This window comes from Pipra filicauda, unplaced genomic scaffold (genome assembly GCF_003945595.2).
Source record: "Pipra filicauda isolate LSUMZ 115617 unplaced genomic scaffold, ASM394559v2 scaffold123_size2130275_pilon, whole genome shotgun sequence".
Taxonomy (NCBI): Eukaryota; Metazoa; Chordata; class Aves; order Passeriformes; family Pipridae; genus Pipra; species Pipra filicauda.
The window spans coordinates 89,282-114,867 of NW_024103696.1; the positions used below are offsets into that span (position 1 = coordinate 89,282).

Genomic DNA, 25,586 nt, shown 5'->3' on the forward strand with positions numbered 1-25,586 from the left:
CATGTGAGAAATTTGAAATGTCTTTTTAATATTTAGCCATATTCTAACTACTCACATTAGATAATGAGCACAAATTAAATTCTAAGTTTTTTCCCCAGCAATGCAACAAGAGATCCACAGAGCATGGGGAAAGCAGTGGCTGTCAGTATATCAGTACTAAAATCAGGCAATATTTCCACCCTCTAACTAAAGAAGACTTTATATTCTATTTGTTTGAGCATTCCTGCTTTACCAACTCTGAATTTAAACCGAAGAAAGTTGTGAAAGATTGGAAGGAACCTGACTTTCCGGAAGCTTCTATACAAAGCAGTCATTTTTATTTAGCAATATTTGTGTGTGCATGTATGTGCATGCATGCAAGCGTGCACACAGACATGGAATACAGTGTGGCCTTAAGGTAGTAACTAGGGAAGGAAGAATGGGGAAAAGCTGTATAAGAACATATGGATTATTGCTGCAAAGCACCTGGAGGGAAAAATTTGCAGCTTCCTATACTTGTTACTCAGAAGGTATTAGGAATATCAGTTCAACTACAGCATTTTAACATTAATACATTTCACAATGAGTTAACACTGGTGACAACTTAAAGTGCTGATCTGTTGAGTTTATGGGCTACTCTCCAAACAGCTTTTAAGGACATAGCTCACTGGTTATGATGATCTTACTCTCAGATACAGATTTACCAATTTTCCATTTATTAAAATAGAGAATGCTTCCTATTTTCAATCTTGGGCAAATAGGGACTCAAGTTTTCTTTACCAATCTTCATTTTGAGAAAGACCTAGCAGTGCTTTGAATAAAAAATGCTTGGGATTTGTGTAATTAGCAAACAATTTAGAATGATCTCAGCTTCATTACTATGTGGTCTACCACACTTCTAAGTATGGTAAAGCACAGTAAACAGAAAATAAAACATGCTTTATAACACAAGTGTCATTCTGAAGATAAGTGGTCCTAGCCTTGAACCTAAACAGACCAATAAAGCTTATATATAACTCAGCTACGCACTTCATGTTCAAATCAGCAGCAATCAAATCTGTTTGCATCAATATTCAAACAGGAAACTACTGACTGAAAACATCAATATATAGAAGCGACAGAAACAGCTGGATGGACAAAGCCATGTTAGCAGCATGTAAGGTTGGAGTGAGACAGACGATGTAAATTTTTATCCTGTTTTAATTCCTCTAGATCATTAGTCATACATACTACACCTTAAAAATGGCAGCACAAAGCTGCCTGCCACCAAAGGAGTGAAGCAGTAGAATGGCTCCAAATCACTTCGGTGTCCTTCCAATCTTTAATGGACTGTAAAGGTTGGGTAATGCAGATGGGTCTGTGGTTTCTGTGCTGCTCAGAATCTTTATTGTTCCCATACAGCTGTCCTGCAGGTCACATACTCTTTATCTTATTACCTAATTGCTGGCCTTTGCCATTCAGCAGCCTCTGAGGTGTCAGGTTCCTTGAATGAGGAATCTTCCAATAGTAAAACCAACTACTACCACTTCTTTACACAGATGACATCCCAAATTTATGTACTGCCATGTATAAATATGTATGCTATGGATATCGATTAAGTGACAATATGCTACTATTTTTGAGTGAGAACAGTGCCTAAAATAGAGCTGCCTGTGCTTTAGTAAAAATTGAAGTATGCTAGGAAACAATATATCTAATAGAATGTATAGATCGCCTAAAAATAATCAACATGCAGTTGAATTTGAAAAGAAACTGCAATCAAGGCAACAGCCTGTCTTTCACATTTGGCTAATGCGTATTAAGAAAAGAACCCCTTGTTATTACAAATATGATATAAGAAATATTTCTGTTAGATTAAAAATACTCAAACATATTTTAAGGGTGTCCAAAAATTGTCATCTTTTTTTTAAAGGGAGAAGAGGGGGGAAAAAAGTCTTAGGATAGTGCTTATTGTGGCTGTTTACTGTCTTATCTGCTATGAGTTCCAGAGTTGCAGTAAAGAATGCTAATGGATAAATTAAGTGCTCTTTTTTTCCGAGGCAGACTTGAGATTTGTTTTTGCAAATGGATACAAAATGGCAGGTTCAGCTAGAGGTCCACTGCAGAGCTATTCAAATGAGTCAAATGTGGAAGAAACACAGTAAAAAAAAAAAGAGTAATGTTGATCAGAAAAATGTTTCTAGCATGCAAAGGAAAAAAAGTTTCTCTTTATTCAGCAAATGGAGTATGTCTGAGTATGTCCTAGGGTTTTTGCATGAGCCCTTTAAAATGAACATTTGATGAAACAAAGGCATAAAGTGGAAATAAAAGCAAACTTATTAGCTATATGTATCAGTCTTTATCCTGACCAAAATTTATAGATGTTAGGTGAAAGGGAGCTGTCATTATGAGGCATGTAAAGTAACTGTAGATTATTTTAAATGATTTTCATTTTTACAAAAAATACAGAATTGGTTACATGTATGTCTTCACCACCTTATCTGGTACCGATGAAAAGTAGTTTGAATTACAACACAAGTGTATTGTATGAATATACACAAAACCTATTGAAAAGGATAACTGTGAGTTAGATACTCATGATGGGTTGAGTAGCAGAAGTTAAAAGTCAGAGATGCTTGATATGTTTAACTACGTACCTACAGAGAGACGTGCTGTTGAACAGAAAACAGATACAGAAACAACTGCATGACAACCTTCTGCTCCATCACACAGTACACAGCTTATTTGTTTGTAATTATTAAGAATTACAACATTGTCTGAACCCCTGTTTTTAAAAGTAAACTCTAATTTTAAAGAGGTGCAAAAAAAGTTTGGATAACACTTACCTCAAACATCCTAGCAGCTGTACATCGAACAAGAGCAGAAGTATGGACAACTCCATACCATAAAACAGTTAAAAGCAGCTCATGATAAGCTGGGTTTGCACTAAAAGAAAATAGTTGGGCAATCAATCAAACAAAAATACTTCCAAACCCTGTTCTTTACCTGCAAAATGTAGTCTTAAGAATCCATTGTTCAACAAATCTAAAACTCCACCTTTTATCCTTTCTGAAGGAAACAAAACATTTATCTCATTTTGAAGGACAAGCAACATGTTGCAGTCCAGAAAATATGTTGCATGTTCAAATAATTAAAAACCCCTACAACGTTAAGAACATAATTTTCAATAAATTATGATATTGAATGCAAATACATGACAATAGTATGGTAAATACAAAATTAATTTCCATTGTATTCTCAAATAGTGATTTTTGTGGAAATTTTGTGTTTCCTTTTTACACGTCAGAATTATTTTTATCACTACATTTTTAATCCAGAGATTGCATTTGCACCAAGAAAAAAAAAAGCAAGTATACCCTTTATTCACCCAAAGCACTACAGTTATTAACATTACAGCCAGATTATCAGCTTTTAATAAAAGCTTCTAATGTATTTAGATCTAGTCAATACCAAGGTGTATTCTTTACCCTAGTTCCACAAAGGAAGCTTTCAGGCTATCAAGAGGAGCATGGGATAGTGAAAGCATGGTCATTACATCTTCTAGGAATCCAACTAACAGCTTGCGGTCTTCTTCCTGAAAGAAGAGAGTACCATGATGAATGTAGTAGAAGTGTTGTGATGACAACCTACAGATACCAAAGAGACAAACTATGAATAACAAACCAGATAAGCACTTAACGATTTCCTTAGGAACTTCAAGAATGTGGTTAAAAAACAAGAACCTTTCAAAGCAAACACATTAAGAGAATGCATTTCATTAACTATGCCATATTTGTGCTTGAATTGCCCATATTGTTTTACTAAAGAAAGTTTTAAGAACAGTATTTAAGCTTATTACTCCTGAAAGTTTCTAATTGCTCACAGTCCACAAAAAATTTGTAAGATAATGAAGAATTTCTTTTTTTTCCTGTAAGATATGTATATGCCAATCTGTAACTGCTGGTTGCTGGAGGATTAGATAATCTTATTTATAGTGTGTTTATTTTAGGTAACACTAACATTTTAAGACTCCAACTAGGCCCAACGTGGCAATTTACCTGCTTATCTGTTTTGCAAAATAATGTTTGCAGGGTTCATAGTTAAGTGGTCAAGAACCCATTTAAGGAATAACATTAACAGTGTTGATAGAGGGACATGGCAGCACGTGATCTAAATGTACATCACCACCTCACTGGAAAACTTTGCTTTTAAATGTGTTTACAGCTGCCCATTCATCTACCTATCTTAAAGTACAAGAACACAAAGTTTTCAGAGAAAACAGTAAGGTTTGTTGTTTTTTAAATAAATTTTACATACTATTATACATTTAATGAAGAAACAGAAAAACAAACTTACCTGAATATAACATGTAAGGACCCCTGTTGCATAGATGGGAACTGTGGCTTTTGTTAGCACTCCATTACCTGCTGTGGAATCTAATGAAACATAGTGAAAAATTTAGGTTTTATACATACATATGAGGGTGTATATAATGTGTATAATATATATACTATATATAGTATACTTATATGTGTGTTTTTAAGTATTACAGATTTCATCACTTTTTTATATAACCATAGAGAATTTATATACATGTATGCATATATACACACACCACACATGCTAAACTAATGCCTAAGTGGTATTTGGATTTGATTCTTATTTTGTACCTTACACACATTCTACACCTTCAGGGTTCCATTCAGATTAAGATTAGATTTTTCAACATTTCACAAAGATGACAAATTTGAGAACTGTGGTCTGAAAATGTTATTTGAACAAGAGATTGAGATTTTTTTGGAGTTGCAGTTAAGTTCAACTCATTTGAGTAAAAAGCCACTTACCTATGTTTTCCTCAGACAGTCTTAAGATTTCCTGGAACTGTGGTTTTACCTATGCAAAGGATGATGAATCCCATGTAAGAAAACCTGTTACCAGTGTCTATTAACTTAAAAAAAATATAAGAATTGAAAAATGAAACAAAAAAAATCCCCCCTCCTCCCAGAAAAGAACAACCCCCCCCAAACCACAAAAAGGACTTTTGATGGTACAGAAAGAACAAAAATCTTTAAAAAGCATAGCCAGTTTTGGCAAAAATTGACAGTATGACATAAGAGAGGAAAAATTTCTACTGAGTACCCACAACACAAGCAGCAGTATTTAGTACTTGTGACACAAAAAGTTGAAGTATGTAAAACAAAAAAAAAGTTTATGTTTTGTATCTTTGCTATCAATGACGGACTGTCTTCCAAATACAGCTATGATAATCAGTATCAGAACAATTTTATAGAAGCAATAGTTTTACAAATAACTTACAGAAAGGGTTTTCAAAGACCAGAGACTTTTTTTAATCTCCTCTCTGGAAGCACCATGTAATGCTAACACACTTGTATAATTTTATCTTTAGGTAATCCTCTCATGTTTTATGATTTCCTTTTAATATACTTTTTTCATTATATTCAGAAGTTATTTTATGAAGAAAAATTATGTAATTCCCTGATAAAAATGTTTAGATGTCACCTACAGAAAATATTTCAGGCTGGGAAAGCATCCATTTTAAATATTCAATTAAGTACAGGCTGGAGTACTTATGTACATCACAAACTGCTGCTGCTCTGAAGAAAGAAAATTGTTAAATCACCAAAATTACGATAATCTCTCCCACTCTCTCTGTCATTCATAAAGCAATATGAAGAATACAGTTTAAAAAAATGAATCATTCCTTGTTGGGCAAGATGAGGCAGCCATTCCAAAGTGACTAAAACCAGAAAATGGAAATAGAACTTTAAAAATACCAGGTTTAAATGTACTTATGGAAAAGCATCAGTGTGACTTGAAAATATAAATAGTCACATAAAGTGTGAGTATTCAGACATACCATAAATATAGAGAATGTATATTATCAAGGTACTCTGTATGTAGAATATTTAAGGTAATATCTTACCTTAGTGTTTGTAAAAATTTTCCCAAATGTCCTACAAAGTCTCCAGAAAAATCTAGAGAACTCATGGACACAGGCAGTTGATGCTACATTGATCTTGCCAACTATTTCTATAAGCTGTGGTAGCCTAAAAATCAGGAAACAAAAGGATATTAAACACTACTCTGATCTTTTGTTTCTCTCCAGTTACATTTGTATAGATTTACTGTTTATATTAATAAATACATGCACACACAGAGCACTACTGGTTCTAATAAAATTAACTACTTGTTCCATACAATTCCTGACCCATGAAGAAAGCAAGGGTTCAGGTGCCAGAAAAGTCTGACCTACATTTTCAAACACCTGTTACTATCATAAGATAGTCGGAATACAATAGTCTTCAGTTCAACAGAGAATCGACTATACCAGAAAAAAAAAAGAAAAAAACCCAACCTTATCAGAGCAAGTAGCTACCTACATATTCTGTTAGATTGCTGATATTTTTTGAATAAAATCAAAGCCAATTCAGCATGAAAATTAAAATGCCTGAAATAAATCCAATGTTTTCCTCTTCAATAATTCACAAAGACAATCACACTTAGTATTCTCTTATTCAGTAATTGTTAAACATGGCCATGCTTAAGAACTATTAATTTTGATACATTTTAAAATTAGGAATCCTAAGATACAAATTAACTCACAGTTGATTGACTACCCATAGCAGAGACTCCCAGCCTGTGGTACCCTCATGTTCTAGCTGATAGTCATAGAGTTGCAACAACACCGCTAATTGCTCGCGGCTTCCAATGATGATGGCCACATCCTGAAGCGGCGATACGGGTCGGGGGAATCTAGTGACTGTAACAGCAGAGAACAAGCAATCGTGAACAAAAGAAGACGATAACACCATGGAGGTGATGTCTGAAATGAGAGCCAAGAAAGCAGGAAAATCATTAGGTGTCTTCTGTATAAGGTTATCAATTTGCTTTTAAAAAAATTAGTGAGTTAAAATCATCTCTGAAGAGATTATGTAACTCTCACTTAACATGAGAAAATGCTGATACAGGGAGATTATGCAATTATCATTGCCAGCATGGCTTCACCAAGGTCAAATCTTTCTTGAGCAACTTAGTGGCCTTCTGTGTTGGAGTGACCACATCTGTGAACAAGGGAGGTTGTAAAGCCTTTGACAGTCTCCTGTAACATCCTTCTGTCTAAACTGTAGAGACATGAATTTGATGGATAGACTTTTCAGTGAATGAGGAACTGACAGGATGGTTAAATCCAGAGGGGAGTGGTCAACAGCTCAGTGCCCAGATAAACATCAGCAACAAGTGGTGTCCCTCATGCATCCATAGTGGGATCAGTACTGTTCAATATCTACACCAATGACATGGACAGTGGGATCAATTGCACCCTCAGCAAGTTTGCAGGTGACATGTAGCTGTGTGCTGCAGCTGACATATCTGAGGGATGAGATGACATCCAGAGGGACCAGGACAAGCTTGAGATGTGGGTCCATGGGAACCTCATGAGGTTCAACACGGCCAAGTAAAAGGTGCTGCACGTGGGTCAGGGCAACCCCCTGTACCAATACAGGCTGGGGGATATGAAGGGATTGAAAGTAGACTCTGGGGTACCAGTGGGTGAAAAAACTGGACACGACCCAGTAATGTCTGTGTGCAGCCTAGAAAGCCAAATGTATCCTGGGCTGCATCAAAAGAATCATGGCCAATAGGTTGCTCTCATGAGACCTCCACCCATAATACTGCATCTGGTTCTGGGGTCCCCAGCACGGAAAAAGCATGGAGCTGTTGCAGTAAGTCCAGAGAAGGGCCACGAAGATGTGAACAAAGAGGTAGAGTACCTCTCCTAAGAGGAAGGGCTGATAGTTGGGCTTGTTCAGCCTGAAGAAGAGAAGGCTCCAGGAAGAGTATTGTGACTTTTCAATACTTAAAGAGGGCTTATAAAGAATATGGGGACAGACTTTTTAATAGGGTCTTTCGTGATAGGACAAGGGTAATGGTTTTAAAAAGAGGGCAGATTCAGACTAGATGTAAGGAAGAAATTCTTTTCAGTGAGAGTGGTGAAACACTGAAACAGCTTGCTAAGAGAGGTGATAGATGCCCCATCCCTGGAAACATTCAAGGTCAGATTGGATGGGGCTCTGAGCAACCTGATCTAGTTGAAGTCCCTGCTTAGTGCAGGGGGATTTAGAACTACATGACCTTTAAATGTCCCTTCCAATTCTATGATCCCAAAGAACACAGCACAGCTTTACAACAAGCTGACTTCTATTGCTACACTTAAATCATCTAATGGCTCCTAACTTTATATATAAGTAGTTTATGATGCTCCCCACTCCCACCCCCAGCTCCTTAATTATTATTATCAGAAGAGAATAATTTACACTTTAAAAGCAAGACCACAAAAAAATTCTAGACCATTAAAATATATGAGGACTGAAAGCCTGCTATATCAACACATTGCTTTTATTTTTTTTTTAATTCATACTTAAAATTATTCAGCAATGAAGTTAACAAGAGCATCATCTTTCCTACTGCAAAACTCAAGAAAGCTAGCTAGTAATTCCTGCAATGCTTCCAGATTAATGAAAAGTATGTGAGATTTTTTTCCATCACTTTTGCGGAGGAAAAAAAATGTCAGACTAGGCTGAAACTTGAAAGTTTTGAATTCTTTAAGAAGTCGCTACCCTTTCTTTGCATCTTCACACACAGCACTATTATCAGCATGTGGCAGGTACTACCAATAATACCTTTAAAAAGTATTTGCAACAGAAGAAAACATTTTACAGGCTAAGATTGTTGATCTAAGTTCAACTTCACTATGAGGCCATTGATTAATAGAATGGTTTGATTTGGAAGGGACCCTAAAGATGATCTAGTTCCAGCCCCCCTACCATGGGCAGGGACACCTTCCACTAGACAAGGTTGCTCAAAACTCCACCCAAGCTGGTCTTGAGCACTGCCAGGCATGGTGCAGTCTTCTAAGATACTCCACAGACACATAACAGATGGTGACACTCCTGCACTACACTGTATTTTTCCCACTTCAGAAATTTGTAAGAATTAATTGAAACTGAGGCTAGCCTTCCTGAGCTGTTATTGGCTATTAATGTAAATCAGTTCTTCAGAAACCTTTAGGAAGTACACTTAAAAATTGCTTTGCATTCTCAAAGTTTCTTATAAGAAGTAGAGAAGAATACAGAGATTGAATAAAAATTTTTGGTGATAATCAAGTCTCTCAAGCATAGTAAGGGGTGGAAAAAGGAAGCATTACTTAAGGATTTGCTAAGGGAGATCAATATGAAAAAAATCCATATCAGAAATTAATCATTTACCTTCTATTTGTGGTACTTCTCCCTGAAGTTTAGCCTTGCTTGTGAAAGGTGCATTCTGTAGCACCAGTGCAAACAGTGAAGGAATCAATGACTGCAGAGCAGACAGGTACATGTGAAGCTTATGTTCATCCAAGCCATGTTCTCCTTCCTGAAACAAACAGGACATTTACTCAAAGTTGTCAATTTGGATGATGTATTCATTGGCAAGAGATCAACACATCTGCGATGAGCTTCTACACAAAGACACTAATTATATAGTAATTTAGCCTAACCACAAACTTACTTTGTCTCATCAACCAAATCCCCTTGTCACCCTTAAGTCGCCTCTACTCAAAAGATTCAGGCAATACATTTAGCAGTTCATGCTGATAAACAGATTGATATTTTGAAAGAACATTTTTTAGCACATTTTGGAAATGTGGAACCTTTGTCTCAGAGACCAAGGCACCTAAACTGAATAAACTCTTCGCCTGCACTGAGAAAGCAAGCATCTTGTTTCAGTCTGTTAGATAGTTATGAGGGACCCAATTTTTCTAGAGCTTTTGAGATATCTACCAAATCAAGTGTGCAAACTGGATCATAATTGCAAATGACCTAACTAAGCCATTCAATTCTTCTTTGTTTGCTAATTTAATAAAAACTGCACTTTATTAAAAACTATAAAATTTTAATATTGGGCAAATGCTATTAGGCAATATTAGGCAAAGGCTATAAAGAAGAAGAGTATTAAAGAACAATATGTTTAGTTTTGGAGGGGTTGGTGGTTTTTCTTTTTTTTTCCTCCTTCTTCCAGTGGACAAGTAAAAGAGTTACAACAAGCATCTCCACAAAATTTTTCACTCATAGAACATTAAGCACCAACTATTTGCATTTTTGTATTTTTTTAAAAAAAGTCTGCATATTTAATAAGAATATATAGAAAATTCTCCAATGTAGAAACAGCTGAACACATACCCTGAGCAATTTTTCAATTTTATTAAGCAGTGTAGGTATAAGATGGAACTGTAGATTTCCCAGTTCTGTTGTCCAGGCAGCATAAGCAGGTAAAAATACCTGATGTGTTGCACTAACCACACGTTCTGAAGGGTCTCCTAGAGCTGAAAGCAGCAATTCAAAGCCCTGGCAAAAGATAATGAAGAATGTACTTATTTCCCTAAAATTTATGTACACATTTTACCACTCTGCCTTCAAAAACTCGGAAGACAGAAGTACTTTATTTTCACTTCTGTGAAACATTATTAGGCAGCATTAAGTTGAACTACAGGTAGGCTTTGTTGTAGCAAATGAATTTGCTAGCAAGTGATGATATCAAAGTGCCTAATAGTATCAGGTGGGCAGTGAAATGGTATGTTCTTAAAGGTAAATTATGAATTATTAGAGAAGCTTTTGTATAAGGCTTACACCTGAAGTTTTAATGCTACCTGTAGTTTTTCCATTTGGTCTTGGTGAAACAGTAAAATCAACATTCATATATTCATAATTTTTAAAAGTATCTGGAAGGATTTAATAAAAATACAGGAAATATGCATCCCCCTACTCATGAAGTATCTATAGAAAAAATTGTATACATACAGAACCCAAAACAAATTATACCTGTTGATATTTGTCTGGATCATCAATATAGCCCATAATGATGCCAAGGCTTTTGATCACAGCTTCTCGTACCAGATCTGCCTTATCTTCCATTAGCATTTGTTGCAGCATGGAAAGTACTAAAGAACTACGAATTTCTTTCTGTTTGTAAATGAAAAACATATTTGTTAAATCCATGAAACAAGAAATGTGGGTTTGTATCAATTTTTATAAATAATTTGCATTTCTGTTAGTGCTCACAAACAAAATCCCTTCCTCCAACCATAGATCCCTTTATGAATATTACATGTTCAGTTTTCACAAAAGAAGATGAATGAATATAAAATGTCAGTAGTTTCATTAGAGTGCCTTTTGTCCTACTAAGCACAGAACTCAAGTCCTTTAATTTGTATGGAACCAAAGATAACTAAAGCAATAAAACTACTATAGGTTTAGACTTAAAATAGAATCTGTAATCACTGCATTACTAAATTGAAGAAGAGGTGTTTTAATTTAGTTCTGAAGCTTCAAATTCTAGTTTGCCACTGACTTAATTTTGCTTGTTCTTCTAACTGGCAGCACTCTTATTGTAACACTCCACAGTGTCTGAAGAACTCTATTATTGGGTATCAGTTCTTTTTTCACAGATTGTTGCCTTAATTGGTCCTAACTATCTTTTCTTAATTTTTACTGAAACAAGTATTTTTTCAGAACATACTGTTTTTAGAAACATTTTATACCTAGATTAATCTGTATTTCTTCATAATAAGCTATCTCCTTCTTAGTGTGATTTACTGAATCTCACATGTGTACATAAAGTAGAAGACAATGTGACTGTCTATGCACAACATACACACTTGTGAACATTTAAAATTATAAAGGATGTTTACATTATGGAACAGATTTTCACCTTGCTTTCACTAGCGAGGTATTTGATGTCTATTAATACTTACTGGAAGGTAGGGTGCAAGAGCTCCACAGGATTCTGCTACCAGTAGCCGTCGCTCTGGGTATTTGTGGTTGATCTGGTAAAGACAAGCAGATTGGCTGTTTGCTTTGCAGTAACCAGTATTCAAATGTGGTTAGAACGCACTGCAATGGAGGAATGTGCCTGCGCTTCTTCAATAAACATTGATGAATAAAGAGAAGGTGGAAAGCAGTGTATGGAATGAAGAATATGCATAACTCCTGAGCTGGAATGTCATGAAATATTTTGTATTATGTAGCCCTTCAGGAGAGACGTTCCTCTAAGAACTACACAAGTGCCCTCTAGTGCTCTGAGCCAACCAGTGTAGAAGAGCTGCCTAGGTCTCACTGAACAATCAGGGTCAAAAGAAGGCACACATATTAAGCCAAAAAGCATTTGTATGCTGTTGAAGTTCTGCTCTCAAGTCCTTCATAAAAATGTGGCTGAAAACAACTCTTATTGCCGAGAACCTCTGGATCCCATGCTACCTGCCCTTTCCACTCAAAAGCTGCTTGAAAATTCTGCCTTACAAATTTATGATTGACACTTTGGAACCAAGTTTGCATCCTGGTAGAGTCAGATTTAAGAACCAGTGTAATGGTTGAACAATGAAACACAAAAAACTTTGCAAATAAAAAATTTCATGGTAAAATGGTGAGAGGGAAATGTGAATATTTTGATGCTGTCAGATAAAATAGGATATGCAGCATGTGGTGCAACTATTTCTCTCTTGCTATGCAGTGTATAGCTTTGGTAAGACAACCATGTTACCACAGAGAAAACCGAGGTACTCGCTGCCTTCTTTGTCTCTGTCTTTCCTGGGAAGTATTGCTTTTAGTAGTCTGAGGTCCCTAAACCCCATGCCAAATTCTGGAGCAAGGAAGATCTTTGGCAGAGAATTATCAGGTTAGGAAATATTCAAAGAAATTGGACATATGCTAGTCTGTTGCCCTGATGGGGATGCACCCATGAACACTCAGAGAGCTGGCTGATGTCATTCCAAGACCGCTCTTGACAATCAACAAAATGTTGTGGCAATGGGAGAGGTTCCTGAGGACTGGAAGAAAGTAAATGTCACTGCTACCTTCAGGAAGGGCAAGACAGAGGATCCAGTGAAACACAGGCAAGCCTGCGTCACATCAGTTCCTGGGAAGGTGTTGGAGCAATTCATTTTGGAAAGCATTTCCAAACATATGAAGGGCAAGAAGGGGGCTGGAAATAGCCAGTATGTATTTATATAGGAAAAACCACACATGACCAACCTGACAGCTTTCTGACATGACTGGCACAATGAACGAGGTGAGAGCAGTGAAAAGGTAGAAAATGATGCGTATAGGTTCCTTCTACAAAGTCAAGACTTGTGACAATGAGATTCAGCTGGCATTTGCTGAAGAAAATAATGACCTGGTTCCAACTTTGGCAAACTGCATTAAATAAATGCACTATGACACATGACTTGGCAGCTTGATATGCTGTACTGTTACAGTTGGACTCGTTTCTATTTTGCATCAGCAATTAGCAAGGAATGGATGACAAAGATGTGCTCTTCCTGAGGTGAGACTGATTTTTTTAAGCACAATCTAAATTTCATGAGGACTAAGAAAACAAAATGTTGCTTATTTTATCTTCAACTTCTATTATCATGAGAGCTTCATTTAAACAACAGATAGATCAGTCATACATACAAGCACAACTGCTGCATATAATACATACTTCTCCTGTCAGAAAGCATTAAGGCCATTAAAGCTTGGACTTTACTGTGAGACACAGATTGCTGTGTTATGCAAGAAACAGTAGAAAATTACCAGACCAGAAAGACTGTGCCATCAAAGCAAGCATTACCACTCCGTCACGGCTTAGTTATTTGTTGTCTTTTGGTCAATGATGAACTCCCTTTTCTTCATTATAGAGGAAAAGTGCCATACATTTTCACCTGAACTCATGTTACTCTGTTTCTGTGCCTCAGATGAAACAGTAAAAGCATTTCAGTTTGGTTGTTCAGTTATTTCTTTTAATTTATAGTGTCTGTGGAAAAAGTCACTGTGATTCTAGAAGTCACATGTAAACTTCAGGCTGATCTCACAGGAGTAAAATCATGCCCATCTACAGGAGACTTACTTATGACTACTTTAATCTTTGATTTTTAAGAATTTAAACTTGCTGAAGTGTGGACACTACTCCAGGGATTTGCTAAAGAATCAGCAGATGAAATCTCTGAATGAAAACGGACTTCCAGCAGTCTGGAAATCACAGTCCAAATTATAAAGGTACCTACCTAGCAATAGGTTAGGTAACACTGATGATGAATATGTGTATATCTACATTTCAATATAACAAACTTATTCTGGTATATGCAAGTAACTAGAATCTCTAGATAGTCTTTAACATGTTTTCCACATTTAAGCATTAAAAAAAATGCTATATAGAAGTATATATAATGAGGACAACAACATCCAAATATCTTTCTGAAAAATACTTTGAACTGCCATTCACTGAAAAACAAAACCAAAACAACCTCCTCAAACAAACATCTATGAATTTTTAACTAATTTTCCAGTGCAAAGCACAAAATAATCAGTTACCTGCTCCCAACACTGTGGCAAAAGTTCAGCTTCTACACGTGTTGGTCCAACATGTCGGGCAAATGCCACACATCCAGTTAGTATCATCTGTCTGAAAACATAAATTTAAAGCTTTAATTTGTTTATAAAGTTCTATAATATATGAAATACATTCTTATTAAGAAAAGCAGATGCTGACAGGCAACAGGTAGTTGTCTATAGTCAAGATTTCACACCATACACACTGACTTAAAAGTCTAAATCTTAAATTGAAAGCCACCATTGTCCCTGCTCATTGCAAGGCAGGGATTTGCCTAGATGACCTTCAAACGTCCCTTCCAATCCAAGCTATTCTATGATTCTACCTTGTTTTGTATTTAAGAGGCCTTTTCCAGAATCTTGCAGATCCCAAACTCCACAAACCAGAGCCTGAGAATCTCTGATTTGGCTACTTCTGATTTCCTGTGTCTGGGATAGGGAGTCTCTGACTGAATCTCTCATTTAATTCTTAGTACTGAATACTATCATGCATCATGCAGTAAAAGGATCTAAATTACTTAATACTGTGTGCACACTGAAGTGCACATACTGCTTTTATTTAGTAGCATTTGTGAGATTTAATGGACTTTGTTCAAAGCGAGTAACTTAATTCTTTTGACATGGTTTTGCAATATTCTAACACGCAAGTTACTGACATCTCTCCTAAAACGCTGGACTTCACTCTTGTGAGAAGTCTTCTGAAGCCCACTACAAAATGGAAGCAATTAATCAATCAGTAGTATCTATGATCACCTGTTATTTGTATTCATATTCTTAGATTTTTTTATCTTTCTTCAAAGTTTGCAAGAAATTGCCATTGTTCTATCAAATTCATAGGCAGAGATATATTTAAAATGTCAATAAGATTGTACTCATCTGTAATTTGTGGTACTTTAACTTATTTAATGAGTGCTTATCTTGCTAAGATTTTTTTACTTCTATTTCTCCTGTTAATAAGATTGTAAAAATACCAACTTTGCATGCAATTCAACATTTCTATTTACTTTTAGTGCCTACATGAACTCTTAACCAGTTTCAAATCACAATGCATAGACACAAGACACTCTTTTTATCACCTCCACAGTAAGATTAGGACACACTTATTCATTATTACTTTGTGCAATCAAGTCAGAATGAACTTGTTACCATTTTAGTGTGGTGTCTAAACTCCTAAATATTTACTGTAGCTAACAGTATCCCCTTAAGGTTGAAAGGCAGAGATTCTGCTGGTTATTTCTTTAATAATTATAGAATATAGTCCATCAAAAAAAGACTCATTCACTTTCAGAATCTTTTTCGGAGAAAGAGTCTATAAAAAAAGATTTTTTTTTTATCCCAGCATTCCTTAGGCCAACAATTAGAGCAAGCTCTTTGGTTTTGTGTTGTGGATCTTTGAGGGTTTTACCTCTCTACAACGTAAAAAGAACTAGACTTTTGATCAAGATAAAAAGGATGGGGGAAAATGGAAATGAAATCGTCAGATAAAACTCAAGAAAACAACATCTAATATGTGATAGCAATATGGAGACAAAAGCCTGTGGTAATTCTGAGTTCTACAGCAACCAAAATAGGCATTCAAATTACTATCTTTGGCTCTATACACTTCACCTAATCACAGAATGGGGAAACAAAATATGCATTTTTAAGATATTAAAAAAGATAATGGCAGAATACAGTAATCACTTGAAATCTTCTGCATTAGAAATGTGTTAAAATATATTTCTTTCTCACATCAAACATTCTCAAGAGTGTTCCATGAAATCTCAAAATTAACTGGGATTTCCTTTTGCCTTGCCTATAAAGAAGCGAACTTCAAGAGCTTTCAAAAATATTAAAAGATAATGTTTGAAATATTTTACTGCAAGCATCTTAAAAGTATATGACAATAGCCTGCATTCCAGGGAAAGGCTGTAAGGATCTCAGCAACACGTGATTGAAACAAAAAATGTTAATATTAAGCTGTTAAAAAAACTGCAGTCCAGATTGGATATGAGAATAACTTCCAGGTTATGGACTTCTGATCCCTTAGGTAGGAATATGAAGGAAATCAGTGTGATTCAGCAGACACCAGTTTGCTTAATCAGTGCAGAAAACAATGTGAAATCAAGAATCAAACTAGAGGAGCAAGGCAGAAGATACAGTAGAGCAGATATTATCTAGCATTTCTAAATTCTTTCTTGATGTTTTTAAAAGTGACTGTGTGCACTGGGAAACAGTTCAATCTTATACTACAGAGTTCAGAGTTCTTTTGTCTCTTCTAAAGGCTATATTAAGAAATTACTTACTAGAGTTTTCCTTAATATATCAGCACGTTATGTGTGTTCTGTAAGAAGTGGTATCATATGACCAACAAAACATCATAGTAGATATGATAAGCTTAATGTATTTTAGGTTCTTTTTGTTAAGAGTGCTGCTTCTGGATACATTACATAATAATCTTCAAGAGTTCACATTCTGAACTATGTTTTAACCTTGTCCTAAAAGGCCTGAACATTAATCTAACTTCTTCACAGCTCCTTAGCTTCCGAAACTAACATAATTGTACAAAAAGTAGTTTAGGTAAAGCTAACACATATTTGTTCCTTTGCAGAAGAAAATTCAATAGACATTCTGAAAAGTTGAATGGTACATTAATGATCAAAGCCTTGAGGACTAAATCTGAATGTTAAATTCACATGGCACAAGACTCTTAAAACATCATTTAAATGTATTTAGATAAAAACCAAGCATGCATAATACACTTCCATTACATAAGTATAAAAAAACCCCTGAAATTCTTAGTAAGTATTTTCTATCTCATTTGTATTCAGAGTGTCTTTTACTTGAATGGAATTTTAACTGTTCTTTCATCAGCTATTATGGCACCTCTAAAAGAGATTATGATGTTTATGTGTGTAAATGTATATTATGTTTTGTCCTGGAGTTTATGGTAGAATATTCTTCCCAAATTTCTGAAGAAAACAAGTTTTCTTAGATACAAATCTTTAATTCACAACAAAGAATGAACAAGTTCAAGGAAAAAAGTTTGGATTTTCTTCTTTCTTAGCTGCTGGAAAAGACACACCTAATGCACCTAAACAGGCATATGAAAAACCTACTTGACAGGCCATCAATCCAGTAACAAAAAAGACTCCAAGTGAGATGTAACTTCTTTTCTCCCTCAACCACAAATTAATTTTAGCTTCTCAATCCACATGGAACATTCGAAACAACTTAGACAGATATTTCAGAAGCAGATTTCTAACCAATCAGAAGCAGAATAAGGACTGCATCTTTCTGTAATTTCAATCTGCATGGTGGCACTATGCCACAAGTTGCTTTTATTTATTTAAGCTTTTTTTTGTCTCCAAAGCCATGGCTTTCAGTTATCCCTAATTTGTAAATTTTACTATGGGAATGGTTTAGAAAGACACTGGAACTGTTTTGGAGAATCTTCAAAAGAAATGCTTCCCATCTACTTCATAAAGTCTAATTTGTCCGAAGACAGACTAGAGCAACAATAGATACAGATGCTTTAGAAAACATCTCTAATGAAAATAATGGAAGAGCTACAGGTCAAACATGAAAAATCTTTCCACAGTTAGAGAGGGAAACATACCAGTTAAGAGTACTGTCTTTCAACCTTAAGGATATTCTCATCAAGATCGGTACAAAGTCAGATTTCCTGAGTACTAAGGAACAATTAATTTTATAGAATAAAAAGTATACTTTTTTTTACAGTCTTAACCAAAATAAAACAAAGTTCTTAACACTTGTCAGACCTAAACCACTGCTGCAGTCTTCTGAATTTTTTATTGTTACCATAGTGAACCGTAAATAAAAAGAGCACTATTTTCTCATGCTGTTTTCCCCAGACAAACATGGTAGTTACTTTACAAACATATAGATCACTAGGACATATTAAGACAGAGGTTTAAAAAAAAAACGCTGCTTTGATTTCTCTATCAACCATTGCTAAGAACTATGATCTTAAAGCTCATTTTAACAAGAGTTTCAAAAGAGTTTCAGTTCAACTTCAAACAAAAAAAGGAACTGAAATGTTACACTGCAGCTTACAAGCACATTCTTACATTTCAGTAACTAGAAAGTATAGGCCATGGAAATGGAAAGTCCTGATGTTTGCATAAATTTGTCAACACTGTACAAGCAAAATACCATCTTAAATGAAACTTGTCTAAAATCACCCAATAATATCCAACTTCTATTATTTCTGTTGATCTGACAGAGAAAAAAGTTCCTCCTTGTCCCGTAACACACAAACGCAAACACACCTTTGCTCATCATCTGGTCGTTTGATCAAATTGAACAGTATGTGTAGAAGTTGATCTCTCTCTTTGGGTTCAGGATGGAGGCAGGCTGTACACAGTATGAGTGGGATCAATTCCTAAAAGATTGTGGGTAGGGGAAAACCAAACAAAGTAAAAATGCTTTGGGCATATATTCATTAATGGCAAAAGAAACTAAGAAGACAAATCTAGTCATATAACATCAAAACAGTTTGAAAGGATGTTTTAGAGTCTTGATCTCTTATTAAGTGACCTGAAAAAAGTGAAGGTCTACAAAAGTTAGAACTATTTTCCTGCTAGGAAAAATCAGGGGAGAACCAGCACATAAAATGAAAAGCTCTGCAAATATTACAATTAACATATGCAGGTCATCTGTAACCAGAATTAGAGGACAGTCACGATTTCATTGTCTTCACTACCTACTGAACAAGCTCCACAGATATCTATGGAACAAAGCTCCTATGGAAAAATGCCATGGAGTTAAAGATTACAATTTCCAATTAGGTATGCACACAGTTTTGTGCACAAGTTTGAGCAAGCATTGAGAAACACACATTGGTAAAGGTGACTGCAGACAGATATCCCCTATTTTGTGTTGACTGAGACCTATCAGATTTTTTTGAAGGTTTGTTGATGGTTTTTTTTTCCATAAAGAGGCAATATCTAAAGCTGAATTTTTTTTTTAGAGTGATCAAAAATCCCTTAAGGAACAAACTACAAAGAAAATACTGTGTAAAACATTAATTGAGAGAATATATAAGGATGTTCACAATAGCTTAGACCTCCTCCTTTCTAAATACGCCTTCAAAGCTCATGGTATTCATTCCCAGAAGAAACAAATGTTTCTAAAACATGGTCTGGAAGTTCCTTTCCTTGATCTTGTTGATATGAGCCTTTATTCCAACTGAATTTGGAAGCCACACAGTTTCTAGGTGATTTAATATCTTAGGGACAGAAACATCAGACTGGGAGGTCAGGGAAAAGAACAAGACAGCCCAGGTGTCTGCAAAAAAACCCCCAAACAAACGCGGACAGGTAATCTGGACACTTCCTTGCACATGTGCCATGTACTTTTGAGCCATTCTCACCAGAGGGGCTCTCTGTGAATTAATAAACTGTGACAAACAAGCAGGTGATAGCGGGAAACACATCAAATGCTACTAGGAGAGATTATACAAAATCTGGGAAAATCTGTGGTTATTTGTAATGACTTTGGAAGGAGGTGCAAATTTCTTCTTACAGACATTCACAATGACCTAGTTACAATGTTCTTGAGAGTAAGCCTGTTAAACAAGGTGGACATGTGTAAACACCAGAGGCAACACCCTCACTGCACAACTTGTCTTTTCCTAAACAGCAAGTCCTATGTTTAAACAATACTCTATTTTAGAACAGTGTCTAAGATAGTCAACTCCTGACAAACTTCTTTTTCATTTTACAAGAATTCTACACAATGTGCTATCTTCCACCCCTGAAGCTGCCCAAGACACAATCTATTTTAACATTATGTGATTCTGGTACATATTTTGGCAATATTTAACTCAATTATGGTACAGATTAGGGAATTTATGACAGAGGAATGAATGTGGAAATATCCTACCCGCTGCTTAAAAAAATAATCTAAAAGGATAGAAAGAGAAATTAGAATTAAATTTGAACAATTTGGACATTTCTATTTCTTAATACTTTTAAGTGAGTCAGTTTTGGGTGTTGTTTTTAAGTAAGTGTAGCATAATGCAAAGTAACATGAACTGAAAACCTGCATTAAAGAAACACTGCATGAAGAACTAAACTTTCTTCAGCTGAAAGCTCCTTCCCCTGCAGAATTTGCACGTTAGATGTTATTTTTTTGGATACTTAAAATTCAGTTTTTGCCCATTTAAAATTCTGAGAAGTCAGGGGGTTAATCTATTTAACTTTTTTTTTGTACTTCACAGAAGAATTTTTTCTCCTGCAAATACTGCTTTAATTCAAAAAGATTTGTAAGAATATTACAAAAGTAACACACACCCCCACCACACTACTTATACATTAAGCTAAGATCTTTTAAATAGGAAATCATATTGCAATTTGCAGATACCCAACAAAATTCCTAACTTTACCATAAAGAATAAAGCTCATTGAAAAAAACTTTTAAAAAGGAACCTTCTGTTACTTTAGTGAGATCTAACTTTCTGAAATCTACCCTAAGTTCACACTGCCCAACTGCTCTTGCAAGTATTCTTAAGCACTCCTATGAAAACCCTTTTTTAAAATGAATATACCCCATGAAATGGGACATATATGGGGGTTTTGTTTCATCTGATGAAACCATCACATTGACTTCACTTTCTCAGTATGTTCAAATATCTACTTAAAAATCTCAACTGCTCACTCAGAACTATTGCTAGATTTCAAAACGGTGCCATGAGCTGCTTTTTTTTAAAGTTTCTTATGGAATTTAAGGAAGTTTAAGTTGTCTTCTTCCAGCTGAGTCTGCATGAAAGGAAAAAAAACTCAGAATATTCACCTAGAAACTACTACCTTGTGTCTGAAAAGCTAATGAGTAACCTAACACCATTGACACGGGGCAGATACAAGGCTGGTTCTTTACCTTGCAGAAAGCTGGTTATTATAGCTGATGGAATTAGCTGTATTTTCTTGTCCATTGGTCACATTCTCTCATGCATACTATGGGAGAAGAGAGTGTTCTCTGCATCGCTGCATCAGTGCTTCTACAGTTCCTTCTATTAAGGGGAGTGGAGAAATAGTGAGAAGTCTTGAACAGTGTTTTCTGTACTCCCTTATAGACCTAATGGATGGGAAGGTACAACTGCAGGTGAAGGGGACTTTCTATGGGACAAGAAGAAAAAAACTGCTTTCACAGATGGACAAAACAGATCAAGTGAAGTCTCTCAAAGACTTATAAGGGGCAGATTCTTCTTGGGATATGCAGCACAATGACGAACAAAGACCAACCTACAGCTCAGTTTGAGCTCATTCCTTCCTGCTGCTAAGGGATATGTGTTAGATGTAGATTTGTTTAACAAATCTCAAATTTTTCATTCTCAAAACCAGCAGAGAATTTCTGTAGAAAGTAGTAATTTTTCAACAGGACACAGTAGTACCAGCATTTGGCTGTTTAAATTCAAGAGGAAAGTTCACGATATGGTTATAGAGACTTAAAATATTTATTAATAATCAAGGAGAGGGCTTCCAGTGCTTTTTGAAACACTCTGCCTTCCTTGGGAAGGAATACCACTTGTGCTACAGTCATAAAGCAAGAACATAAGTTTCAAAAAAACCCAACAACTCTCCCTCTATTTAATTTGGGATCCTTCCTAAACATTCTGTTCATCCCCAAGTCCCTCTTTTCCCTTTTGCCTCCGAGTTTGGAATGTGAGTTTGGAAAATTCATGTTGGTAGTTCATATTAGTGTTAGTCAACAGGAGTGACTAGTGACTTCAGTGACTATACTAGAAGTGGTACCAGAACTTTGATATGCTTTTCTCATTAGATTCCAAGCAGACTGACATTATAACATCATCAGCACTTGCAACTTGATGAAATAAGACATCATGTGTCAAAGGTCTCACCTCTACTACTGAAAGGACAAATTCATATCTGAGGCAGTTTATATCTGTAAGGTACCCAGATGCATAACAGAGAGAAAATAGTTATTTTTACTGTGAGATAACCTACAAACAGGTGAATGACAGACAATGCTATGAAACTGGCCTAATGCACTGCACAGGAGAACTGAAACAACCCGTCTTCTCTCTGTTCTACTTCTGTGTAACTATTCACATAGGTCTCTCCAAAGAAAAACCCACATTTTTCTAACCATAGTATCTCTGAACGTTTTCCTAACATATAACAACATGTTCTGTTATCTTGGAAGAGGATTCACTATTTGAGTTGATTAAAGTTCTCAATAAAGACAACATTTACATGGGCATATGGAGCAGCTCTTCATTATGGACAAAAGAAAGCAGCTTTTTAATAGTAAGTAGTATCACCTAAGCTATATGCAAGACGGTTCCTCCTGCATATTAAAAGTATTACAACAAAGTATTAAAGTCTGGGATTTTTTAAAGTGCATCATATAGCGACCATCTTAGAAGGTAGCAAGGAATTTTCTGTCTGTGTTTTTTCCATCATTATAACTATTTATTGCTAAGCATTCCAACAAGTCTTCCACATCATAGTTTCACTCATTAATTACTGTCTTCTTGTTCGAGTGTTCCTTAGCAAAATAATTATCTCAAAGAATAAATTTAATTAGTGTTAACTGTCAAGACTGGTTACTTCAATAGGTTAGAATAAAAATATTTTATTATTTCAAATATTAATGTAATAATATTGCAAATAGGTGACAATGTATAAAACAGGATGACATTATGATCTATTTTTTTAATGTGTTCCTTTAATAGTAAATGCTTATATTGTAAACCAACGCCATGTAACTTAGCCTCTGACAACAAGTTAATAAAATAATCTTATTGGCAGCAACTGAAATACCTGCAGTTACTAACAAACTACTGATATGGACTGTCTTGTGCAAGACTGTATTTGAAGTTAAGAATTCATCTTTTGAGTTTTAAAGTGAAAAAATATTTAATCATAACATCAGTGCATGACTCAGAATATTGAGTTATTAATCTTATAAATATTAAAATCACAACTCTAATTGCCTTTCATGAGATGAGACTATTACTCCAGGATCGAAATCAAGCCTATCATAGATCCCAAAGGGATGGTTTTACATAATAATCAATGCAGGTAAGGGTGTGAAAAAACTTTAAACTTCTTTGTCTATATCTACTGTTTATTTGGAAACCTGCATATAAAAGTTAGTGATACAACTGGTAACAATTAGCAATTCAGTTCATAAACATCAAATTCAACTCCTTGCATCCATGAATTATGTTAGGTTTAAAGACAGTGTTGAAAGACTTTCAGACTAGAGATAAAAAGGATACTCTATGACACTGAGCTATTTCATTCTAAGAAAACTACACCAGCCCCTCATATCCAAGAGAAGGGAATTAAGGGACTTAATTTTTAATTTATGTCTGACGTTAGTGGAGGACTCCCATCCCCAGAACAAAAAAAACCCCTGCAAACCAAAACCAACACTCCATGTAAGCCAAAAAAGGACCAGCAAACAGGCTGCGGTCAACGCTATTCCTGTTTTTCAGACACACAGTCTATAGAAGCCTACCACAATCTAAATTTTACGGAGTAAAAGAAAATATTGTAATTGTTAATTTAAATTTCTCTATTCTCCCACATTCTGTGAAATAGAAACTGTCATTTAGAAGATACTAATGGCGGACAAGTTTCATGCCCAGGACTAACACCGGAATAATAGATGAGATGAAGGATGTAAGTAGTTAAAAGTTAAGTGTTTCTTGATTAAGAACAAGAGTAACAAAATATTAAGCCAAAAAATATACTCTGGCCCAAACTCCATTAAAGGACTACATATTGCAGAGTGTAGAAGTTGTACATACAAACAGGATTACTTCTGTTTTCTGACAAAAAAACATTGACTTTTACATCTTATAAAGGGTAAGAAATAGTATTGCACTGATTAGTTATCCCAAAAATTTTAAAAGATTGCTTTTCTCTAATTACAGTTTCACCAAAGGAATTTTTATGGTACACCTCTTGACAGATTTTGGTGGCTGATTTTACTTTTGGGTTTTTTACACCTTAAAATGTGTTTTACGTTTAAGCGGTAAAAAACAATTGAGAAAGCAGTTTACAATGTAGTTAAATTTCAGGCAATTATCCTGTGTTATTGATTTTACCCAGTTGAACCACTTTTTTAGAAACAACTAAAATGATCCCCTCAGTCACCCTACTCAATACTGTGTCTTTCCTTCTTTCTTACCTTCCACTGGAACCTAAAGTACAGACATGAAAGTTGCACCAATACAGAAGAATAAGAAATAATTTCAGAAATGTGTCAACTGCAGTATCTACTGGAACACTTACTACCAAGTTAGGTGGGCTGCTACTGACTTTAAGATGGCAAAAAGCATAGGAAAAATGGCTTCTGAATCCCTGCTAGGGGATAATAACTACTGAGTCATTGTCAACCTCAGCAAACTCAGTTTCTCCAAAATAAACACAACATTTTCAGCTTAAGATTTTGCAACCAATTTCAACATAATGGATGCTTAAAGAACAAAGGTATTTCAGGGAGTCATCAAAAAATTATGTTTAACTCTCATGCCTAATGCACTGCCAGTGTAAGATCTTAAATACTACCACTCATCTTTTCAGAGCAGACTGGCAATCACTTTGCATTATAATCTGAACTCGTTACACGTTTCTCCAATTAGTGATCTTTAGGTATATTTTTACATCAATTTTCTGTAACATTGTGCAAAACTTGCATTATAACATTGTTTTTGGACAAGACTCAAAGTTATAACTTGCTGAAGAGAGTTCTTAGGTTAGCTTTTCATAATATCAATACTAATAAATACTAATAGATAGTCTACCCAATTTTTCCTTCAAATTCCATGACTACATCTGAAAGAACATTACAATAGTTATAGCAAGGGGTGGCAAGTAAAACCAGGTATTTTTACAGCAAATTTCAATAGTTGGAAAATTAAGCATCCCATGCAATTCAGTTACCCAATTCTCACTTGTGGCTTTTCAAGTAAACTGAAACAGACAATTCATTTAAGGCAAAAATACATGTAATCATATGTAACTTCAACTGTAAAACTAAATAAGAAGGAAATAGGCTAAAAGGTCCCACAAATATTAAATGCATTACACAGATTATGCTACAAGCTTTGAAAAGAAGCTAAAATACCACATCCTGCCAAGCAGAAGGAAGGAAAGGAATAAATAAGAAATCAGAAATTAAGCACTGATCCATGAACATTCACAGAATTATTCTGAAAGACTATTAACA

At 35.3% G+C, this 25,586-nt stretch overlaps 1 protein-coding gene across 3 annotated transcripts in view; it reads right to left on the bottom strand.

Moving 5' to 3' along the window:
• The window catches only part of RELCH (RAB11 binding and LisH domain, coiled-coil and HEAT repeat containing), a 76,023-nt gene that overhangs the window by 16,737 nt on the left and 33,700 nt on the right, over positions 1-25,586 (bottom strand). For all 3 annotated transcript variants that reach the window (XM_027736765.2, XM_027736762.2, XM_027736761.2), the window contains 12 exons: positions 18,653-18,765; positions 14,364-14,454; positions 11,768-11,839; positions 10,836-10,976; positions 10,197-10,361; positions 9,243-9,390; positions 6,583-6,739; positions 5,903-6,026; positions 4,803-4,851; positions 4,315-4,394; positions 3,447-3,553; positions 2,805-2,904 (listed from right to left, as the gene is read on the bottom strand). In XM_027736765.2, coding sequence (XP_027592566.1) covers positions 2,805-2,904; positions 3,447-3,553; positions 4,315-4,394; positions 4,803-4,851; positions 5,903-6,026; positions 6,583-6,739; positions 9,243-9,390; positions 10,197-10,361; positions 10,836-10,976; positions 11,768-11,839; positions 14,364-14,454; positions 18,653-18,765 — 1,347 coding nt within the window. The remainder of the gene's footprint in view (positions 1-2,804; positions 2,905-3,446; positions 3,554-4,314; positions 4,395-4,802; positions 4,852-5,902; positions 6,027-6,582; positions 6,740-9,242; positions 9,391-10,196; positions 10,362-10,835; positions 10,977-11,767; positions 11,840-14,363; positions 14,455-18,652; positions 18,766-25,586) is intronic.